This window comes from Nyctereutes procyonoides, unplaced genomic scaffold (genome assembly GCF_905146905.1).
Source record: "Nyctereutes procyonoides isolate TBG_1078 unplaced genomic scaffold, NYPRO_anot_genome, whole genome shotgun sequence".
NCBI classification, from domain to species: Eukaryota; Metazoa; Chordata; class Mammalia; order Carnivora; family Canidae; genus Nyctereutes; species Nyctereutes procyonoides.
This window is the reverse complement of record NW_026575044.1, coordinates 13,864,337-13,884,765: the sequence shown is the minus strand read 5'-3', so window position 1 is coordinate 13,884,765 and position 20,429 is coordinate 13,864,337. Positions and strand designations below refer to the sequence as shown.

Here is a 20,429-nt window from a genome sequence, read left to right as displayed (position 1 = left end):
CTTTGCCAACTTTTAAAGTGGCTCGTGTGTCCTTTTATTGTTACCTTTAAAGAGTCCTTTGCATATTCTGGCACTAGAACTTGATCAGATATAATGAGTTGCAACTACTTTCTCCCGTCCCATGGGTTGTCTTTTTTACTTGTGTCCTTTGATGCACAAAGCTTTTAAATTTGGATAAAATCCAATTTATTATGTTTTGGTTGTTTCTACTTTGGTGCCACTAAGGAAACACTGCCTAATCCAAAGCCATGAAGATTTACATTTGTGTAAACTTCTGAGAGTTTTTGTGTTTACTTCTGAGAGTTTTGCAGTTTTATTTTTTTTATTTTATTTATTTTATTTTTTTTTTACTTTTTTTTTGAGTTTTGCAGTTTTAAAAAATAGTTCTGGTTCTTACATTTTGGGATTAGACTGTTTACTGTGTGAGGTACAGATCCACATTTGTTCTGTGCATGTGGATGGCCAGTTGCCCCAGCACCGTTTGTGGAAGACTACTTTCTCTAGGACATGGTCTGGACACCTTGTCAAAATTCAAATGTCCATATTTGCATGGTTTAGTTTCTGGACTCTGACTTCTCTCCTCTGACCTACAGGTCTGTCCTGACCATTCCATGACACCTGCTGCTACGTGAGTTATCTGCACTTTTGATAACGTGGTAGGAGTCTGTCTTTATCCATTCGATACCCGACTGGATCACAAACTCCATAAAGGAAAGCTCCACCTCTCACTTACCTGTATAACCTTTCTGCCTTCTGCCCCAGCATCACCTGTTCTACCCCGCCACAACACGAGCACCTAGCACATAGCAGGAGCTCAATGCCTGCCAAACACAGGAGTGTATTTTCACATGTCTGTGTATTTGGCCTGTGCTGTCCACTTGCCAGCAGACCCTCCCCATCTGTTTTGCCCACAGAAGGCCCACGCTTCAAGGCCCAGCTGAAATACAGCTCTCTCCCTGAGTCTCCCTCCATCCCCCATCCTTCATGGATTGCTCTCTTCCTTGTCCCCTGACTCTCCTACCATAGTATGAATTTCTTCCATTACAGAATAGTCATATGGAAGGCAAGAACTGTCTAATCTTCCCACATCTGTGTACCACAGGACCTAGAACAATGCTTTACATGCAGCAGACACTTCTGGAAACGTGCTGAACATTAAAGAAGGGGCCGGGACAGAACTTGGCTACCCTGCTGCACCCCCTCCACCAACGGGGGTCCCCCTGCTGGCAGCCTGCTGGCCTCCCTCAGCTCTCTGTTCCCTCAGAGTGTTCTCCCCATTCCAACACCTGGCGGCATGAGGCAGGGACAACTATTCCGTGGACAGCAAATTTGGGTGCTGAGGTTTGGCCACAATGGGCTGTGTCCCATGTGTAAGGCTGTGGCTGACTGCCCAAAGCAGGACCTTACCTGTAACTCCTTTTCCTCCTGCCTCAGCATATTCCGAAGGATCTGGGTGGCATGTTTCTGGAATTCAGGATCCTGGGAACGGAATGGACAGTAGTGAGGGTAGGGGCAGCCTCCCAGATTAATTCTCTCCCACCTGCTGATTCTCAGGAAAAGCCAGCAGAGCAGTTGGGGGTGGTCTGTAGGTCTGAGTGACACTCAGGTCCCCAGCCGACTTCAGACACGGAATGTTTCTCCCGAACTTCCCAGAAGCTGTGGTTGCAACCACCCCTGGTACCAAACCCTCTCAGGCTCCCTGCACCTGCTGGCTCCATCTGCCTGTCCAACGACAGATCCCATCCCCTTTCCTAACCACACCTCGTCTTTCCTCTGCCCTGTCCTGGGTCCGCCCCCTCTGCTGCCTGTTCTTTCTGGATTCCCTACCCTTTCGTCCCCTCAGGCAGCCTTTCCCCCACTGGTTGGTATTCCACACTCCGACAACATGGCTGGCTGCAGTCTTTAGTGGATGCCTTTGTCCGTGCCTGGAGGTGTGTGCACTCTCTGCTGGCGAGCAGCACCGCTGAGGGCCTCCCTAGGGTTGCCCCCATTTAGGAAGCATGCTGCCTGCTGCTGTCGGGGAGGCTGGATGCATTCACGTGGAAGGACACGAAGGATGGAGTGGCTCCTTTCATGCAGTCAGCCCTCCCTTTGTTCTGCTTTTCTGATGCTTGTGTCGGACCTCTAGCTTGCCTCTGCTCACCAGCACACCTCAATACCACCTGCGTTCCTCCCCATGGGCTGATAAGCCAGGAAGACAGCAGGGCCATACCTGCAGAGGTCTGGGCCCCGTGATGCGCTGTGGGGGGGGCAGAGGTGGCGGCGGCGGAGGTGGTGGGACCACAGGGGTGACTCGGGGGGCTCCGGCTGGGGCAGGGTCCTGCTGCAGCCCAGAGACACCGACGGACAAGGGGGAAGAGCCCAGGAGGGTCAGTGCAACGTAGGCGCCAGCTGGAGGTAGGCAGACAAGGAGAGGCTTGCTCAGGGCGCACTGTCCTGGGTGGCGGACACTGAAGCTACAAAGTTGGGCAGGGAGTGGAGAGTACTCTCCCCTTTCCTTTCATGAAGCTTAAAATCCTGCAGAAAAATCCTCCACACTTTAACGCCCCACCGTCCCCTAATTCCAGCCTGCCAGCCCTGTGTCCACACTGGTACCCCTTTGTTCCTCTTCACGCAGGATGCTCAAGTGAAAACCCACCGTGGTATAGGTCTGCACTCCCCAGAGGCTGCCTGGCCCTCAGGCCCTTCACTTCACTGAATACAGCCAAGGCCCTAGCACACAGAAGGTACTAGCATCCCGCCCTCCTCGGACCACCCATCCGCTCTTTCCTCAACATCTGTTGCTTCTGTCGGATTACCTGGGCAGCCCTGATGGCTGGGTCTTCCTAGCTGCAAACAGAGTGTTTTTGCTTTTTCCCCCAAATAGGAAACCAATGAGGAAGGCTGTCCATGGAGAGGACAGAGGAATGAATGGTCCTGGAGGGACCTGGTAGCAGCAGGACATGGTCTACATGGTCGTGCAAGGAGGTAGAGTCTGATGAGAGACCAGTGTCTCCATGTGCAGTGACCGCAGGGAATGGGGCAGGCCCAGTGGATCAAGACTAAACATGTCACCCCAGCTGCCTCTCTCACCCACAAAGGAGGCCCGGGGTCGAAGGGCATGCTCCCTCCGCCCACCTGCTCCCCTACTTTCTGTGCTCTGCTTTCTCCAACTCACATTTGATAAGCTTCACTACCTCCAGGTGTGAGCTGTTGGTCACCATAGTGCCATTCACCTGTTGGGGGACAAACCGCAGAGTGATCAGGATGGATGCAGGGGTTCCTCCCAAAGCTCAAAACACCACTCCTTACAAAGCCACTTCCCAATGCTACCTAGACACCTCTGGTCACCTGTCCCTCAAATTCACAATGTCAGTTTGTTCCTATTCACATCTGCTGTGTATTACCTTCCCAGCTCCTGTAAGTGTCCAGCCACTTAGCCCGCACCTGCCAACTGCCCTGTGTGCCTCCTCCTCCCTGGACAGCTAAGGCATAGCCTCGCCTAGGATTCCCTTAGTGCTTCCAGGACACTATGCAGCATTGGCAGTGCTGGATACCCTGCATCAGGGCAGGTTCCAGCAGGTGGCAGCTGGCAAGGTGCTCAGGTCAGTACTGTGCAGACGCAGAGTCCGAAGGTCCTGGGCCCCTCACTGGTCTCAGCCTCCCTATTGTAAGTGTGTTTTCGTCATTTCTTAAATGGGGAAATAAAATCCATTCCAGAAGCTTGGTTACAGAGAGTCAAGAAGGGCCGAGGATGGGGCTCCTAGTAGCTGGCCCTCACTGGCTGTCATATTCCTGGGGTCCTCTTGCAGCACTGCCCCCCAACCCAGTGGCCAAGCACCGTGGTGGTGAGGGGGGAGGACCCAGGGTGCTGGCCAGAGGAGAGGGGCACTCACTTTGATGATCCGGTCTCCCTCTTTGACACCAGCTCTCATGGCTGCCCCTCCTGTAGGAAGAAGACCTGGTCAGCAGAGCCTGGCCACCCTCCCCTGAGGTCAATGACCCTGCCCCGCTGTCCTTCCAAAATGTCTTCTCAGCTGTTCACGTTAGGACCTCCTGTCCTGGTTCAGTCACAACTACCTGTGAGCTGCAGGGGCTTTCTGCCCATGGCTCAGAGGCCAGGCTTCTGGTAGCCAGGCCAAGATGCCAGAGGGGCAAGCCTGGCCCTGGGAAGAAGACATGTGCTTTACTGGAACATGCCTGGATAGTTCCCAGGTCAAGTAAGAGCTACTTCCTATGATTTGGTGGGAAGAACGAGTTTGTTTGTTTCTTTGTTTATTTATTTATTTGTTTGTTTGTTTATTTATTTATTTTAGAAGAACGAGTTTATTGCACTAAATGTAATTGTGAACATAATAGTAATTATTAAGAGAAAGAGCAAGAAGGTGAAAAGAGTTTTTAAACTGCTTCCTGAGCCCTGAGAGGCTTGTTCTGCGGTTCACACCATGAAGATAAGAGTGATCACTCCTTTATCATCTGTTAAGATTAATTTTAGACCTTTGGCAGTTTCTCCCTTTAAAATGGGCCAGATGCAGAGCTCCTGATGTGACCCACTGGAGGCTGAGGCGGCCATGACCACTGTGCAGGGCCTAATGACTTAGTCCTGGTTTGGTTTATATCCAGAAAGCACGGAAGCATGAATGCCAGAGCAGGCTGACGAGCGGCATACAGACTGTTTCTGTCAATCTGCGCCAGATGATCATTCAGTCTGTGAGCTGTACTCATCCGATCAAAACAAAACTCCCACAAAGCGCATATAGATGCTTCTGCTCTGAAAGCAGATTCTCCAGTGTAGATGCGTTCCAAGTTGGCTTTTCAATCCGGGGACTCAGGATTACACCCTCATCTGTGGTGTGCTATTTACGGAGGAGCACTTGCAAGGAGCTAGAAACTCTCTAGGCTGTGTCTAAAAACCAAAGGTGGGCAAGTGCTGTCTCGCCTGAAAGTATGAGACACACATGGTGATTTTGGAAAAAAAGCAAAGTCTCCAGAGTAAAGGAACCAGAGAAGTTCTCTGACTTCAGTGAGCTTGAGGACCACCAAAAGAATTTGTTCACAGCACCTCCCTTGCCCCCCTGGCCAGAGAGTGATCCAGTGCTTTTGGGCGTGGGCTCAGGATGAGGACAGCAGCTACCCTGGGGGTCCAGGTGACATTGGTGTTGGCAGGACACAGACCACATGCTGAGAAACAGCGAGCTAGAGAGGCCTCACATCAGGGAAAGACAGTAACAACCACTGTGTTACTCCTGTGATGTCAATGCTGATGCGTAAGTTGTCGCTTTATGTCTCCTCCCCCAGACATGCATGCATGCACAGAGACACACACACACACACACACAAAGACACACACATCCATGCACACACAGACACACACAGAAACACATGCACACACAGGGACAGACACATATCCATGTACACACAGATGCAAAGACACATGCACGCACAAGGAGAGACAAACACACATACAGACACATGCACACACACACACAGATCCATGCACACACAGATGCACAGACACACACGAAGAGACATGCACACAGACACACCCACAGACACATGCGCACACACACATCCATGCACAGACGCACAGAGACAAATGCACGCACAGGGACAGACACACAGACACATGTACACATACACATCCACGCACACGCACATAGAGGCACACACACAGAAACACACACGTGCATGCACTCACAGACACACACACACACACACACACACACACACACACACACTTTCCAAAACTCAGGTTTCATTGGCAAGCCACCTTTTGCCATTTTGTCTATGGGTCTGACTGTGCTCAGGCCTCAGGGAAGGGCCCCATGAGCTGTACCTGAAGTGGGCTGCTGCAATCCTCCCACTAGTGCAGTCCCCCCAGCAGCGCCATCCTCCCACCAGCACCGGCTGCCCCAGTCTGGGAACAGGGAGAACGAAGAAGTCAGAAGTACGTGTCTTTTCAGCGCTCCATCCTCAGACGGGAAACGAGCTTGCCACAGATCCAAGGGGACACATGGACAGACAAGCTGCAATTATTTACATCCTCCTGTGATCCACATACCTCACTTTGGTCATAAATTTGAAATTCTCTTTTCACTTTTCCCATAAACAAATTCCAATTATTTCTCCAAGACCACCTAAAGTATATTTTTCTTCATGTTTTGCAACGTACTTAGTGTGAAACGCTAGCCTGCTCCCTTACTCTTCCCTCACACAGGCGTACCTCGTTTCACTGCATTCGGCTGGGTTGTGCTTCACAGCTATTGGGTTTTTACAAACGGAGGGTCTGTGGGAACCCTGTGTTGGTACTAGTTTTCCAATAGCATTTGCTACCTCATATCTCGGTGTCATTTTTTGGTGATTCTCACAATATCTAAAGCGTTTCCGTTATTATGTTTCTACGGTGACCTGTGATGAGTGATCGTTGACGTTACCATAATCATTGTCGGGAGGTGTCACAGACTGCATCCACATAAGATGGCAAACTTGGTCACCGTGTGTTACGATTGCCCACTGCCACAGTTCCTCGTCTCTGTCCCTCCCCGCAGGGCCTTCCTCCTCCCTGAGACACAACAGTATGGCAATTAGGCCAGTTAATAACTCGATGCTGGCCTCTACGTGTCCAGGGGAGAGGGAGTCGGCACCCCTGAGGCCTAGAGTCAGGAGCCAGCAGGGCGTGTCCAGCACTAAGACAGTCAAAGCCTCAGCCTCTAGCACCAGACGGTTAGCCACGTTGTGAACGCAGAGGCAACGTTCTTGAAGGAGATGCAGAGCGCTCTTCCAGTGAACACACGGACGATGAGGAAGCTGACTGGCTGATGTGGAGGAGGTCTGAGTGGTCTGGACCGAACCTCAGAGCAGCCACAGCATCCCCTAAAGCCGAAGTCTCCTCCAGATCCAGGCCCAGAAAGGGGAGGGAGCTGCCGGAGCACCGTCTAGAGTGAGCAGAGGGTGGTGTGTGAGGTGTGGGGAAAGAAGCCGTCTCTTTGTAACAGAAAAGTGCGAGGTGAAGCAGCACATTCTCCAGAAGATCTAGCTGAGAGAATCACTGAAGGTGCTACGCTAACCAACAGATTTTCGATGTAGACGAAACAGCCTTCTGTGGGAAGAGTTGGCATCTAGGGCTTCCGTGGCTCGAGAGGAGAGGTCAGTGTCTGGCTTCCCAGCTTCAGAGGACAGGCTGTCTCTCTTACTAGGGCCTGAAGTGGCTGGTGACTGTGAGCTGAAGCAGAGGCTCGTTGACCATTCTGAAAATCCCAGGAATGATGTTGAATCTACTCCATCTGTGCTCCAGAAAGGGCACCACAAAGCCTGGATGATGGCATGTCTGTTCACAACAGAGTTTACTGAATGTCTTAAGTCCACTGCTGAGACCTGCTCAGAAGACAGATCCCTTTCCACATGCTTCTCACAGAGGCATCTGGCTAGGAATCTTGATCCCATGGTAGTGAGCTCAAGCCCCATGTTGGACGTCGAGCCTACTTAAAATAAATTCTTATTTATTTATTTATTTATTTTTATTCATGATAGGCACACAGTGAGAGAGAGAGAGAGAGGCAGAGACACAGGCAGAGGGAGAAGCAGGCTCCATGCACCAGGAGCCCGATGTGGGATTCGATCCCGGGTCTCCAGGATCACACCCTGGGCCAAAGGCAGGCGCCAAACCGCTGCGCCACCCAGGGATCCCATAGCCTACTTTAAAATAAAAAAAAAAATGCACCTGGCCACCCAAGAGCTCTGATGGAGACGGACAAGAGTGTTGTTCTCATGCCTGCTGACACAACACCCACTCTGCAGCTCATAGAGCAAGGAGTCATTTCAACTTCAAGTCTTGTTATTTGACAAATATATTTTGTGAGACAATGGCTGCCATAGACAATGATTCTGCTGATGGATCTGGGCAAAGTCAATTGAAAATCTTCGGGAAAAAAAAAAAAAGAAAAGAAAAAATCTTTGGGAAAGGATTCTTCATTCTTGATGCCATTCAGAACATTCATGATTTGTGGGAAGAGGTCCAAAGATCAACATTCACAGGGGTTTGGAGAAGCTGATGGCATCCCTCGTGGAGGACTGTAAGGGGTTCCAGACTTCACTGGAGGAAGTCGCTGCAGGTGTGGAAACAGCAGGAGAACCAGAATCAGAAGGGGGTCCTGGAGATGGAACGGAACCGCTGTGATCTCAGGACAGAACCTGAACCCACAAGGAATGTTCCTTAGGGATGAGCCAAGAGTGTGGTTTCCCCACACAGAATCTCCTCCTGGTGAGGATGCTGTGAAGACTGTTGAAATGACCACCAAGGATTTAGAATGTTCCATAAGTTTAGTTGATCGCGCGGTGCCAGAGTCTGAGAGGACAGGCTCTGGGGTGTAGTGCTATCCAGCTGTACGCACATTCAGGGAGACAGTTCACGGGAGGAGGGTCCATTGTTGCAGCAAACTTCACTGTCTCATATTAGGAAAGCTCCACGGCCACCCCAGCCTTCAGCAGTCCCCAACATCAAGGCAAAAAGGTTGTGACTCACCAATTAGCAAGGAGGTACTTTTCATTAAGGCACGTATATCGTCTTTTTAGATGTAACGCTACTGCATACAATAAACCACAGTGTAAACGAAACTCTTCCAAGAACTGGGAAACCGAAACAACCATCAGACTCGCTTTATTGCGCTATCATGCTTGGCTGTGGTGTCTGGCCCAAGCCCGCCATGTCTCCACGGGGAGCCTGTGACACTCTCCATGTCACGAGCCCCACCCCATCTGCCATCCTGACATTCGCTCCTCCTAGAGACACCGGCCTCACAAACTTCCACACCCCCACGTCCTTCCTGTTTGTCAGCACAGCCCTGGTCACTAGCCAGTGTGACTCTACTGCCTAGCGGATGGTGGCTCTTCTGCTCTTGGGTAGTGGCAGGACCGACCTGCTTATAGGCCCTCCCACTCTGTTCCCTTCCCACCAAACTCCTATCCTGCCAGCGTTTTTTCATTCCCTCCTTCCAGACTACCTTGAAACCCTGGTTCTTCCAGAGAAGCTGCAGCCACGAACTGCCCGAATGCCAATTTCCCAGCACCGCCACCTCCCTGCCTGGCCCACATATGTCATTTCTCCTTTAGTCAGTCAGTATTTAAGGTAACCTGCATCTGCAAACGCAGGCAATCGCTCGGGCCAGTGTGCCATCCCAAAATGTAAAGTGTTGTGGGTAGGTATGAAGAAGGGGGTCTCTGTTTCCACCACAGCATCTTCTCATCCAGGGTGAGGGGCTCCCCTGGGCAGCAGGTGGGCATGTGCCTGACATCCTGAGGGCCACTCTGCTGCTGTTACACCTCCCAACAGAGAAGAAAGCATGAAGTGTGATCCCTAGAAATTCTGTCTAGTGGTGTGGCACTGCGGTGACATCCCCAGACACCACTGGGGACCTACTCGAGTCATTCCTTCACGCCCAGAACATGCCGTGCCTCACAGAAAGCATGCGCACATTCTTCAGCTCACACGGCACTGTCACACGCATGGCTGCTAAGTACGGAGTGTCCCTCGACCCTCCACTCACCAGGCCGCACAGACTGCACCAGAACGATGCGATCCCCGCTGACCGTGAAGCCAAAGCCATGCTGGTCCTTTTGGATGATGACACAGCGCTGAACAAGACCTGACAGGAGGTGACAAAAAAAGAAGGGGTTAGGTAGGCACACTCACTGGAAGGTTAGTGCGTACACACCAAGACCAACCCAGGAAGGCCCCAGTGCTTCCTCCTCCTAACCAGATTCCCCAGACTTTTCCTGTCCAAACACTACGGCAACAACATGCCTCCCTTGGCAAGCAGCACAAACTTGTAACCTACTTTGTATTCTAACTAAGGAATCACCCTCTTCTGAGCACTGAGCTGTCTCTCTCTTGTACATGTCTTTCTCTTTAGGTCTGGCTGGGTGAGGCTGGCCACTTCCTGCGATGGACAAGGCATAAGTTCTAGAGTTAAAGGCCAACGGGTTTCAGGCCCTGCCTCTGTCCCCTCTGAGCTTCTGCACTTGGGCACGTTTCTGAACCCTTCTGTGCCTCAGCTTCCTCATCTGTAAAGCTGGATAATGTCTACTACTTTCTATCATTGAGGGGAGGACAGATGAGGCGATTTATGTAAAATCGTGTAATGCAATGCCTAGCATACATTGTGAGCTCAACGTAAAGGCTAAGAAGATCTGTCTGTGGGAGTGTTCACTTCTGTGTCTGTGTGTTGATGTCTCCAATTTACCTGCTGTCTCAGAGGTGTCAGAGGGCTGGCGGAGGTGGGAAGGGGACCTGCGTTCAGGCGCTGGATCTCCCAAAGACAGGGTACTTAACCTGGAGAGTAAGGAAGGCACACTGGTTGAGTGGGGCAGGGAGGAACCAGTCTCAGGTTAAAAGGGGCCCTGAGTCTTGGGTAAAGAGAGGCCAACCCTTCCACCCTGTAACCTGCTAAACCCGCTAAACCTGGAGGGAGATTAGGCGTATCTACACCACTGGCAACACCACCTATTTGGAATCCTGGACTGGCAGGACAAGCATGGTCTCTTTGATACCCAGGAGGGCGTGAAGGGCAAGAGCCCTTCCTGGAGTCAGGAGACAAAGAGACAATGCGAGAACAGGATGCGCACAGACACACACGCTTGTTGGGTCTTACCAGGCTGCAATGGGGCTGATGGAACAGAACGAAGCAGCAGAGAAAGTGAATGCAAGAAAAAGACAGGAAAAAACAAAAGCTAGTTAGTTTTAGGTGGTGATTTGCAAAGGAAAGGGAGACTGGAGAGCAAGATGGTGGAGGGTCAAAATCACACGGAGACCTGCGTGCACTGAGCAGGACGGTGGTGGGTGCGGCAGACAGCCTCCCTGACTTGGGCTTCGTCTTGCTGTGCTCCCCACCAACCCAGCATCTCCAGGAGGGTAACTGGGCATTTAATACTAACCTGTTGGGTAACTAGCATACACTTCTCTAGAAAGGAGGGCAGAGCAATGGCCCGAGCCTCTGAACATGCCACTTATCCCGTGGGCTCTGGGAGGAGTCTGGCCTGTCTGGTGGTAGTAGTCCAGCCCACATTCACCCCCTGCCGGCAGCCAGCCTGAGGCACCTTGCTTAGCAACTGTTAAGACCCTAAAACTTCAAGGTACCCCAGGTTACTGCACCAGGACCCTTGCACGAGTAGTTCAATCACTGCCATGCCTCTCCTTTTCAGAAAAGCGTGCCTGCTGCCCCTCTGAGGGGGTCTCCCAGGCATATCTACAGCATATGACCAGACAGAAGGTTGTTCATGGAAGCGCTGTGTGCGGCGGCAAAGCATGGACTCGATGTAAATGTTCACACAGGTGGCTGGGTGGGGAAACTGAGTGATGGTGCTCAGCTGTGTGGGATGGGAGGGCTCTGAGCGGAATTATGTACACAGGAGAAAATGGGTAAGGAGATTATTTGTCCCTATGTGCTCACATATTTGTTTGCATATGCATAAAATGTCTAAACCACTTTTGGAGGGTACGAAAGACACCCACACACTGCGCTGGGAGCTTTACATCCTATTCTTGCTTGTACCCGTGAACTTCTCAATCATGTGACGGTGCTAGCTCTTCAAGTAATACATACAATACAACATAAATAAATTACCTCTAAAGTTACAAGAGGGGGTCTTCTTCCCCCCTCACCCTGGCACCCCTCTTACCTGGACAGGTGAGACTGCTTTTTACTGGCTGATCTTTGGATCAGAGACAGAAGGACACCGAGGAAGTAGAGAGCAGGGGGCCCAGGAGAGAGTGAAGCAAGAAAGGAGGAAGAAAGACAAAAACAAGACATAAACCAGACAAGACAGTGGAGATGGTGGGCTCAAAAAAAAAGCCACAATCAAACTCAGCAGGGCCCAGGAGAGGAAACCTGCCAAGACGTAGTAGTCATCTGGCCAAAATGCCAATCCACTCATGTCACTTTGCTGCCCCAAACCTTGCAGAGCTTCTCTCTGGTACTCGGGACTGCTTTCGAGCTGGGCCATGGTGTGGAGCAGGGGCTCCTGCCTGGTCCTCCCACAGCCCCCAGGGCCCACTGTGCTGCCCCATGGGTGGCACAGCAGGACTGCCTAGAGGCAGCTGTGGGCCACTAGGGTAGGACTCCAGCAGCACTCGTCTCTGCTCTTTGCTACTGTCGCCTCCCTTCACCTGCTCCGGGTTCTGGCTCTTGCCTTTGCCCACACTGTGCCCACTGCCCGTGCAGCGCCCACTCCCTAGATGTCCTTCCTACTCCATGGCCTGTAACTGCATCCGTAAGCCAGGCTCCAGGGTGCACTTCCAGCAGCTCCAACTTCTGGTGTCTTCAAACTACTGGACTCCATCAGCTCGCCTTCCCTGCCCCCTCCACCCATGGCAGGCACTCGGCTCGGTCCAGCATTGGGGAAGTGTTCTAGAATCTGGATGAGAACCGTACTCACTGGGGTGACCATTCCACCTCACACGTATGTCATGTCACCACGCTGTAGCCCTGGAACTGACACAGCGCCGTGTGTCAATGACACCTCAGTGACACTGAAAACAGTGTCCTGGCACCCAGACCCGTGCCATCTAATATAATGGTCACTACCACATGTGTCTATTTATTTTTGAAATAAAATTTAAGATTCAGTTTCTTAGTCATACGAGCCAAATTCCAGTGCTTCACAGCTATGTGTAGTCAGTGGTTACCACAGCCCCTGGACGGTGCAGCATCCCTGCACACAGTTCTGCAGTGTTACTCTACACAGTGTGAAGGCACTAGGGCATAGAAATAAGACTTGGTCACTGCCAGCTGGGGACGAGGGCAGTGTACAGAGCTTCAGCACAAACAGGGGGCCACGGCTTGGTGCCAGCCCCCCTCAGAGAGGGGTTCTCAGAATGGACCTTATGGTAGAGGTCTTCTGCTGCAGCTCCTTATCTGTCATCTTCCGTCAGATCGGCAGCACACCCCACCCTGGGTGATCCTGTTCAGGCGCGAACCCCTCCTCCTCCTCAGGAGAAAGCCCATGTCATCCCAGGAGAGCCTGGGCCTCATCCTCGCCTCTGCTGGACTCTGCGGCCCAGTGGCTTCCCGTGCCTGCATCAAAGCCTGCAGGGCAGGGAGCGCGCAGCCTGGTCTGCTCTGCACTTGAGCAGGTAGGGTGCTGTTGGCCTCGTCAAAGGCCCACAGTGCTGAGGCCCAGGGAACTGGCATGGAGGACATCAGGATGCACAAGAAACATTCCAGCAACAGGTAAACATTTTTTTCTTGCCAAGAGCTTCACAGAGGAAAACCCACCACAGAATTGGAGGAAGACATGCCTACAGCAGCAGCTCGGGTGACAACCCGCACTGAGACAATATGCAAGCTGCCGGATCCCCTAGGGTCAGACCCTGAGCAGACCGTGGGAAGGTTAAAATCAGACATAAGGGAGGAGGAGAGGAGGGAGGACATAGCCTGGCATGAAACAAGGGCCATCAGAAAAGAAGAAAGGACTTATATTTGGGTTCCCCTCTTTCTCATGACATTCCCATAGAAATGTGGCAGCTGAGCTTAAATTCCAATTGGCCTGAACCTGATGGGTGTGGGGAAGGCCTGGGAGAGGGGAGACACTTCACCTGAGTTTGTAGCTTGTTAAATGGCAGCCACGAGACAGATGGCCTGGCCCAGCTTCTCAGTAAGCCCCGTGCCATGGAGTCATCTTGTGCCACCAGCAAAGGCCATGGCTTCCAGCTGCAGGTCTGGACGAGTATAGCAGCCCTGTTTTCTCTCCACTGCAACACACTGGCCTCCCCGGGGCTCAGATGGACCTGTCATCCCTGGCTTGTTCCCGAAAGCCCAGGAGTGCGTGTTGTCCCCTGGCACTGAGCACTGAAGGCCTCTTACCAAGTGCCTCCAAACACTGTGGGAATTCACTGGCACTCCCTGCTCTGTCACACTGGCCTCCACTGGATCCTGTGCTCACCCTGCTGCTGTTCCGTGATGGCCCCAACCCTCTCTCTCTGCTTCTCAAGGCTCTAGTCAAGTGGCAGCGACCCCACCACGCCTCCTGCGGTCACGGCAGCCTGCATTTCCTTTACTCTAAGATTTTATTCTGAAAAATTTCAAACCTATATTAATGTTGAGGGAACAGCATGATGAATACCTATATACCCTTCATCCAGACTCACCAATTAACATTTGTCACACTTGCTTTTTCTATGATTATACATTTTTTTCCATTTCAAAGCTGCAAGATGGCTTGATACTTTGTCCCTAAATACATCAACATAAATCCCCTTAAGACCTTCAGACTTATAAACAATCGCAGTGACAGCAGGACACCCAAGGAAGTTCATCTTTGTTTTTTGGTTTTTTTTTTTTAATTTTTATTTATTTATGATAGTCACACACACACACACAGAGAGAGAGAGAGAGAGAGAGGGGCAGAGACATAGGGAGATGGAGAAGCAGGCTCCATGCACCGGGAGCCCGACGTGGGATTCGATCCCAGGTCTCCAGGATCGCACCCTGGGCCAAAGGCAGGCGCTAAACCACTGCGCCACCCAGGGATCCCGGAAGTTCATCTTTGATACAATAAGACTACTTCATATGTAGTCCTCAGTCCACCCCCTAAATGGCCATTGATCTTCTACATAGCTGTTCTCCAATGGTCTTGGACCAGGGTCCAATTGTCAATAGCACACTGTATTTACTCAGTCTCCTTGACATTCAAGTGACCCAGAACCCCCACCCCAGTCTCTCTAAACACTGCTGTGTTGATGAGCTCAGGCCAGTCTTCGTGAATGGCCTGCAAAAGACCTGTCAGTTTCTGCATGATTAGAATCACATTAAGCCTTTTAAAAGAATATTACATAAGGGATGCCGATTTCTGGTTCTGCTAGGTTTGATTACGTAGGTGAGGTGGGGTTCCTGGGAGTTGTCAGTGGTACAGGCCGATTTCCTGTTTGAACCAGTGGGCAATCTGGGGTGATACTGACCACCCTGTTCCCAGCTGCCACACCATCCACGGACATCCATGCTTGACCTACTTGCTGCGCTGAAGGCTGCCAATGGGCAATCTGCTAATTCTGTCACTCTGTCTACATCTATGGGCACGCAGTCTCTTGTAGAGAAAGCCATCTTATTCCTCTTCTGGAGTGGTGTCGTGAACTAATGAATTTTTACCCAATAAAATGCATTATAGTCCATTATCATTACCATTTTTTTAAAATGTTCTTTTTAAATCTTTACTTTTTGTAATTTTTTTTTTTTTTTTTTTTAGTAATCTCCACACCCAACATGGGGCTCGAACTCAAGACTCTGAGATCAAGAGTCACATGCCACCAACTGAACTGGCCAAGTGCCCCTGTAATCATCACTTTTTAAAACCTGTGGGAGGTGCCCCATTCGGCTGGTGGGGGATCTTATTCCTTTTAAGTGTCACCATCTGTCTTGAAGAGCATCCTTGCCTTCTGGCCAGACGCTCTGGCTTACCCTGTACCTTCCATAAGCCAGACCTGCAATCGAACTCTCCTCTAGGGAGCCCTGGTTCCTTTCAGTGGGACACGTGTGTAGAGATGGGGCCTGGGTGCCATATGCTCACTGTGACCAAGACTGTCATCCCTCCATTCCCTTCAGTGGGCAGGGCAGGGACATCTGTGCAGGAGGTGTGAGTTCCAAACGACAGGGTCCCTTGTCTTCCCCAATTCTGTACTGTAGCTTCTTTCTCCCATAGTGAGAACCTGGTTCCCACACAAAAGCAGCACATGTACTCATTTGCCCCATTTCCAAATGCATACGGGATGGCTGCTCGAGTGAACACACCGACATTGCTGGCAACAGCCAACTCATGAAATGCCAGGTGTCCCTGTGGGTCCTTCTGTCCTCAGACCACGTCCTGCTGCAGGTGCACGTGCTATCCATCTGGAAAGTGTTGAGGTTTCTTTTCATATTTGTACTTAATTTGGGGGCTTGCTTTCCTCAGGCTTATTTATCTAATTTCATTCTTTGAACTTGCTAATAAGCATTTACATAGTTGAAAACTCAAAATCAAACTTTAAAAAGAGTATATTTAGAATTGTCCCTGTCCCATCCTCCCACTCCTCCCAGGAAACATTTTCATTTGCCTTCAGCTTCCATTCTTTCTTCTTGTAAAGTTAAGCAAATAGGCAGAAATATTCTTATTTTCCTTTCTTGCTTATATGGCAGGTAGTATCTCACACGTTCAGACTTTGCTTTTCTCATTGAGCCTATCCTCAAAGTGGCTCCGTATCAGCTCACAGAAATCTGTCATTTCCTTGTCCTCCCCTTTGGCCCACACCCTGCACAGGTGTCCCTCTTCGACCCAGCTCTCTGTCACCTGGCGTCATCCTCCCTCTCTGCTAGAGGGCAAAGGTTGCAGTGTGTACCTTCCGGTATGCTCTCCAGGTGCACCAGGCACTGAATACCCTCCTCATCCCAGCCTACAGTGTGCATGAGAAAGCATGGAAACGTACAGTGACTTTCCAGATAGCAAAGTTGAAAACTGCCCATGTATCCCTCCTGTTGGCCTATGGGTGTGTATGTGTGTGTGTTTCCAAAAATTAGTTAAAAATTGAAAATGAGGCAATTTCGCATTAACAAAATGCAGGTTTCTGGGAAAAGGGTGGAAGTTCTGGTAGCACTGTGCTTCTAGTCTCACATGGCGACTATCAGCTGATGGGAGCCCCTTACTCCATCCCAGCCTATAATGTCCCTGTTCTGGGACACTAGCTCTTCCCACCTTCCAGGCAGTGTGCCATGCACCTAATGTTCATTGTATGTGCAATCACCACAACAGCCTGGCGAGGTGGGTAGCACATGCTCATACTCAGAGCATACATGGAGGTTAAGTGGAGTTAGGATACACCTGACTTCAAGATCTGTGCCCCTAAATGAAGTTATCTGACCTGTGGCCATATGAAGTTCTAACTGGCCTTTACTGGACCTTTTCTCCTATTTTCTTTTCTACACATATGCATACATGTACGTACAATATATGTACATGTAAAAACACACACACCTTACATGTGCATACACACAATACATAACGTATGTTAGCTCATGAGATGCAGACATAGAATACACACGTCACAAACATCTGGGAAGATAACACAATAAATACACAGATTAAAGCACCTCATATGTGTGCTGATCAAGGTCTCTTACGTCTGGGCAAAGTCATATTCCCAGGCCCCTCCTCAAAGCTAGGAGCAGCAGCAAACCAGGAAAGAGCCTTGCCAGAACCTTCGTTCTAGATAAAGTCCACACTCATTGAACCCTGACCTGGTCTTACTGGTCTGGTTTCCCTTATCTTCCAGGGTGGAGGAGCTCTAAGCAGCCTCCCTGCACCCTAACTTCCCCAGGATCCTGCATCTTGGTAGAATGTTCCCCATGGTGGGAAGCTGGCAGATATTCAGGCCTGCACATCCCTGCAGTGAAGGGAAGAGACACAAATGCCCCTACTTCGAGCTCATGTGCTTGAAAACACTAGAGCACAAGGGGCACAGATCAAACAGTTTTGATCACAATCAGGGTGCAAAGTCAACACTTCAAAGGATGCTATAAAAAAGGGCTGGGTTTGGCATCAAGGACATTCAGGAACTATTCAGGAGCTAATCCCAGTTCTGTCTCCAGTTCACACAGGCCCTTGCCATCATCTGCTTGACTTGCATCATGGGGGTCCTGTCATCTCTAACACCAAGGGGCAGGAGGCCCTGGTAGTGCAGCCAGAGAAGGTTCCCACCTCAGTCAGGTCACATGCTGGCTGCAGAGCAGCGTGGGAACTACTTGAAGCTCCTGCCAGGGACCCGACTCAGTGGCTCTGTGGCGTGCAATCTATTTCTACTTCCACAAGCAGCCCAAGTGGTCCTCGTTCAGGGAACCCATCACTGTGTGGAAGCCTGAAAGCCATCCCTTACTCTCTGCATCATCCCCAGTATCCCCAGAGACCTTACCCTTGAGGTCAAGGTCGCAGCCACAGCCCAGTGTGGTGCCTGGGGCATGCAGGGTGCCCATGCCACATGTTGAAGGACTGTGCAACACCCCTCCTTTTGGAGCTGGTGTGGGGGTCAGAGGCCCTGTTTGTTAGCTTCCTTGATGTTGGGAAGTCTGTGCAAATCCTTTCAAGGTCCACACTGGGTGACCGATGCTCAATGTGCCAGAGGTGAGGGACATGGACCAGTGAATGAATATAAGATGAAGAAATGAGGACGACCCCAGCAGTTCCAGTCGTCTCTGCTTCCATGCAGTGTCTCAGAGGGCTGTATCACACACTGGGCAGACAGGTGTGTGTGCAGGGAGGCAGAAAACCAGCATGCTGAGCTTCAACACAGGGTGTTTAGCACACAGCCCATGCGGTATGGTTTGGAAAGCACACTTTCGGGGTGAAATATGGGCTCAAGTGCAGCCTTCTCTGCTGTCACCTCATGGAACAGCCCTAGTTTCTCAACAACAAAAGTGGAGAACACCACTTTCTTCCAAGGGTGACTGGGAGTGCCAAATCACCCCCACCAAAACCTCAAAGCCAACCTGTCCAAATGGAAATCCACCTTCCAGCCCAGGCCCAGCTCTGTTCCTGGGTCAGCGTTTCCTCCCAAGGTCTGAATGCTGTGCAGTTGCTCACGCCAGGAGCCTGAGAGTTACCTCTGACTCCCCTGCAAATCGAATCACCGCCAGTTCCTATGGCTATTCCCCACAGCTAGCTCTGGACCTCACCTGCTTCTGCCCCTCCCTGGTCCTCCTCTGGGAGGACTGCTCCCCTCATATCTTTGCAGCTTCCCCTCCCTAAAATCCACCCATTCTCTACATATAGTCCGTGACTGTCACCTTGCAGTACTTTCCCACTGTCCTTGTATAAAGTTTCAAATCCTAGTGCAGCCTAGCAGGTGCCCTGGGGAGGTCCTCATGCCCCAGTTCACCACGCCCACCCTTCCTCGCTGCACCTCCACCCCAGAAGCCTGCTCCTCCCTCCACGGTGCCTTCTCTTCATCCTGCTTACATGGGTCTCCCCTGAAATCTTCCCTGTAGTGCTCACTCAGTGCTGACTAATCATTTGGTGCTTTTCTGGGATGTTTCACGTCTACTTTCCCTGTTTACCAGTAAGCTAAGCTGTATTGTCTCTTATTCTTTCTAGTGCACAGCAGCTCCAGGACAGAGTAAGTAGCAGATATTCAATAAATAGAAGGTGAAACATAATATCATATAATATATGCCAGGAACTCTGCAGACATGGAAATGTCACAAGCACACAGGGGTCATCAAGAGAGTTTGGGTGACCTCTGTAGTGCACAGAAATTAGGAGTAAATTCACAGCTTCCCGGTTTTGATGACTCAAAGTGGAAAGGTGCTAGCCCCTCCATGGATGTCTGCGGTGGGCACCACCAACCTGACTGTCAGAGCTGTTTCAGCTCCTACAGTATTCGGTCTCCCAGATTTCTAGAATTCCAGTCTGCACACAAAGTACTTCACAAGAACATGAATGTTAACATGTGTTGGTAAGGACACAGTGGGTTGGGGAGAAAGAAGGCCAAAGAAGGAATGGGAGAGGCAGGCTCCAAGGGCAGAGCTGGGAGCAGGGGCAGAGTTCTGAGGGGTAGCTCTGGCGTGGAAAGACGTGGGAAGGAGGAATAGCGCGAGACGGCAGCTCTGAGGCTGTCAGTGCAACCCAGGGCAGAGGGAAGGATCAAACAGGAGAGAGTACAACGTAAGCCTGTGAAGTTTCCACCTCTGCTCTGCCGTGTATTAGCAGGGAGGGAGGTTCTTAGCAAACTCTCTTAAATACTGGGTTTTTCCACCTGAATGACGTGAACGGTCCACCTGCCTGCTCCCCATCTCAGGGAGCGGCTGTGGGAATTAAATGGTGCGGGTGTTGGAAGGCCTGGGGGACACTGAAGCCTCTGGCAATGACTGAGGAGAGGCTGGGGCAGAGTCCTGCCGAAGCTTCCCAGGGCTCACAGGATCAGAGCAAGCCTTGAGAAGGACAGCCTGAAGGGAGCGGCCAGAGTGGACCAGAAGGTGAGAGGCTGGAGGCCCAGAGAGCAGGCGGGGCAGGGCTGATATGCACCTGAGCAGGAGCACTACTACAGAATAAACCAGAAAAGGCAGGTGGGAGAGAGGCCTGGGGGATGGGCTGCATGACCGCCTCCCACGCTGTCCACACGGGAGATGGGAGCTACCACAGCACATCGCCAGTGCGCTAGTTTGAAGTGAGAAACTCACTATAAAATACACACGAGGGCAGCCTGGGTGGCTCAGTGGTTTAGTGCCTGCCTTCAGCCCAGGGTGTGATCCTGAAGACCCAGGATGGAGTCCCACATCGGGCTCCCTGCATGGAGCCTGCTTCTTGCTCTGCCTGTGTCTCTGCCTCTCTCAAGAATAAATAAATAAAATCTTTTAAAAAAGCAAATAGGGCAGCCCTGGTGGCGCAGTGGTTTAGCGCCGCCTGCAGCCCAAGGTGTGATCCTGGAGACCAGGGATCGA

At 51.1% G+C, this 20,429-nt stretch overlaps 1 protein-coding gene across 6 annotated transcripts in view; it reads right to left on the bottom strand.

The window, feature by feature from the left end:
• The window catches only part of ARHGEF11 (Rho guanine nucleotide exchange factor 11), an 88,109-nt gene that overhangs the window by 34,007 nt on the left and 33,673 nt on the right, over positions 1-20,429 (bottom strand). For all 6 annotated transcript variants that reach the window (XM_055323665.1, XM_055323664.1, XM_055323670.1 and 3 more), the window contains 6 exons: positions 10,218-10,306; positions 9,522-9,620; positions 3,876-3,925; positions 3,158-3,215; positions 2,213-2,391; positions 1,408-1,479 (listed from right to left, as the gene is read on the bottom strand). In XM_055323665.1, coding sequence (XP_055179640.1) covers positions 1,408-1,479; positions 2,213-2,391; positions 3,158-3,215; positions 3,876-3,925; positions 9,522-9,620; positions 10,218-10,306 — 547 coding nt within the window. The remainder of the gene's footprint in view (positions 1-1,407; positions 1,480-2,212; positions 2,392-3,157; positions 3,216-3,875; positions 3,926-9,521; positions 9,621-10,217; positions 10,307-20,429) is intronic.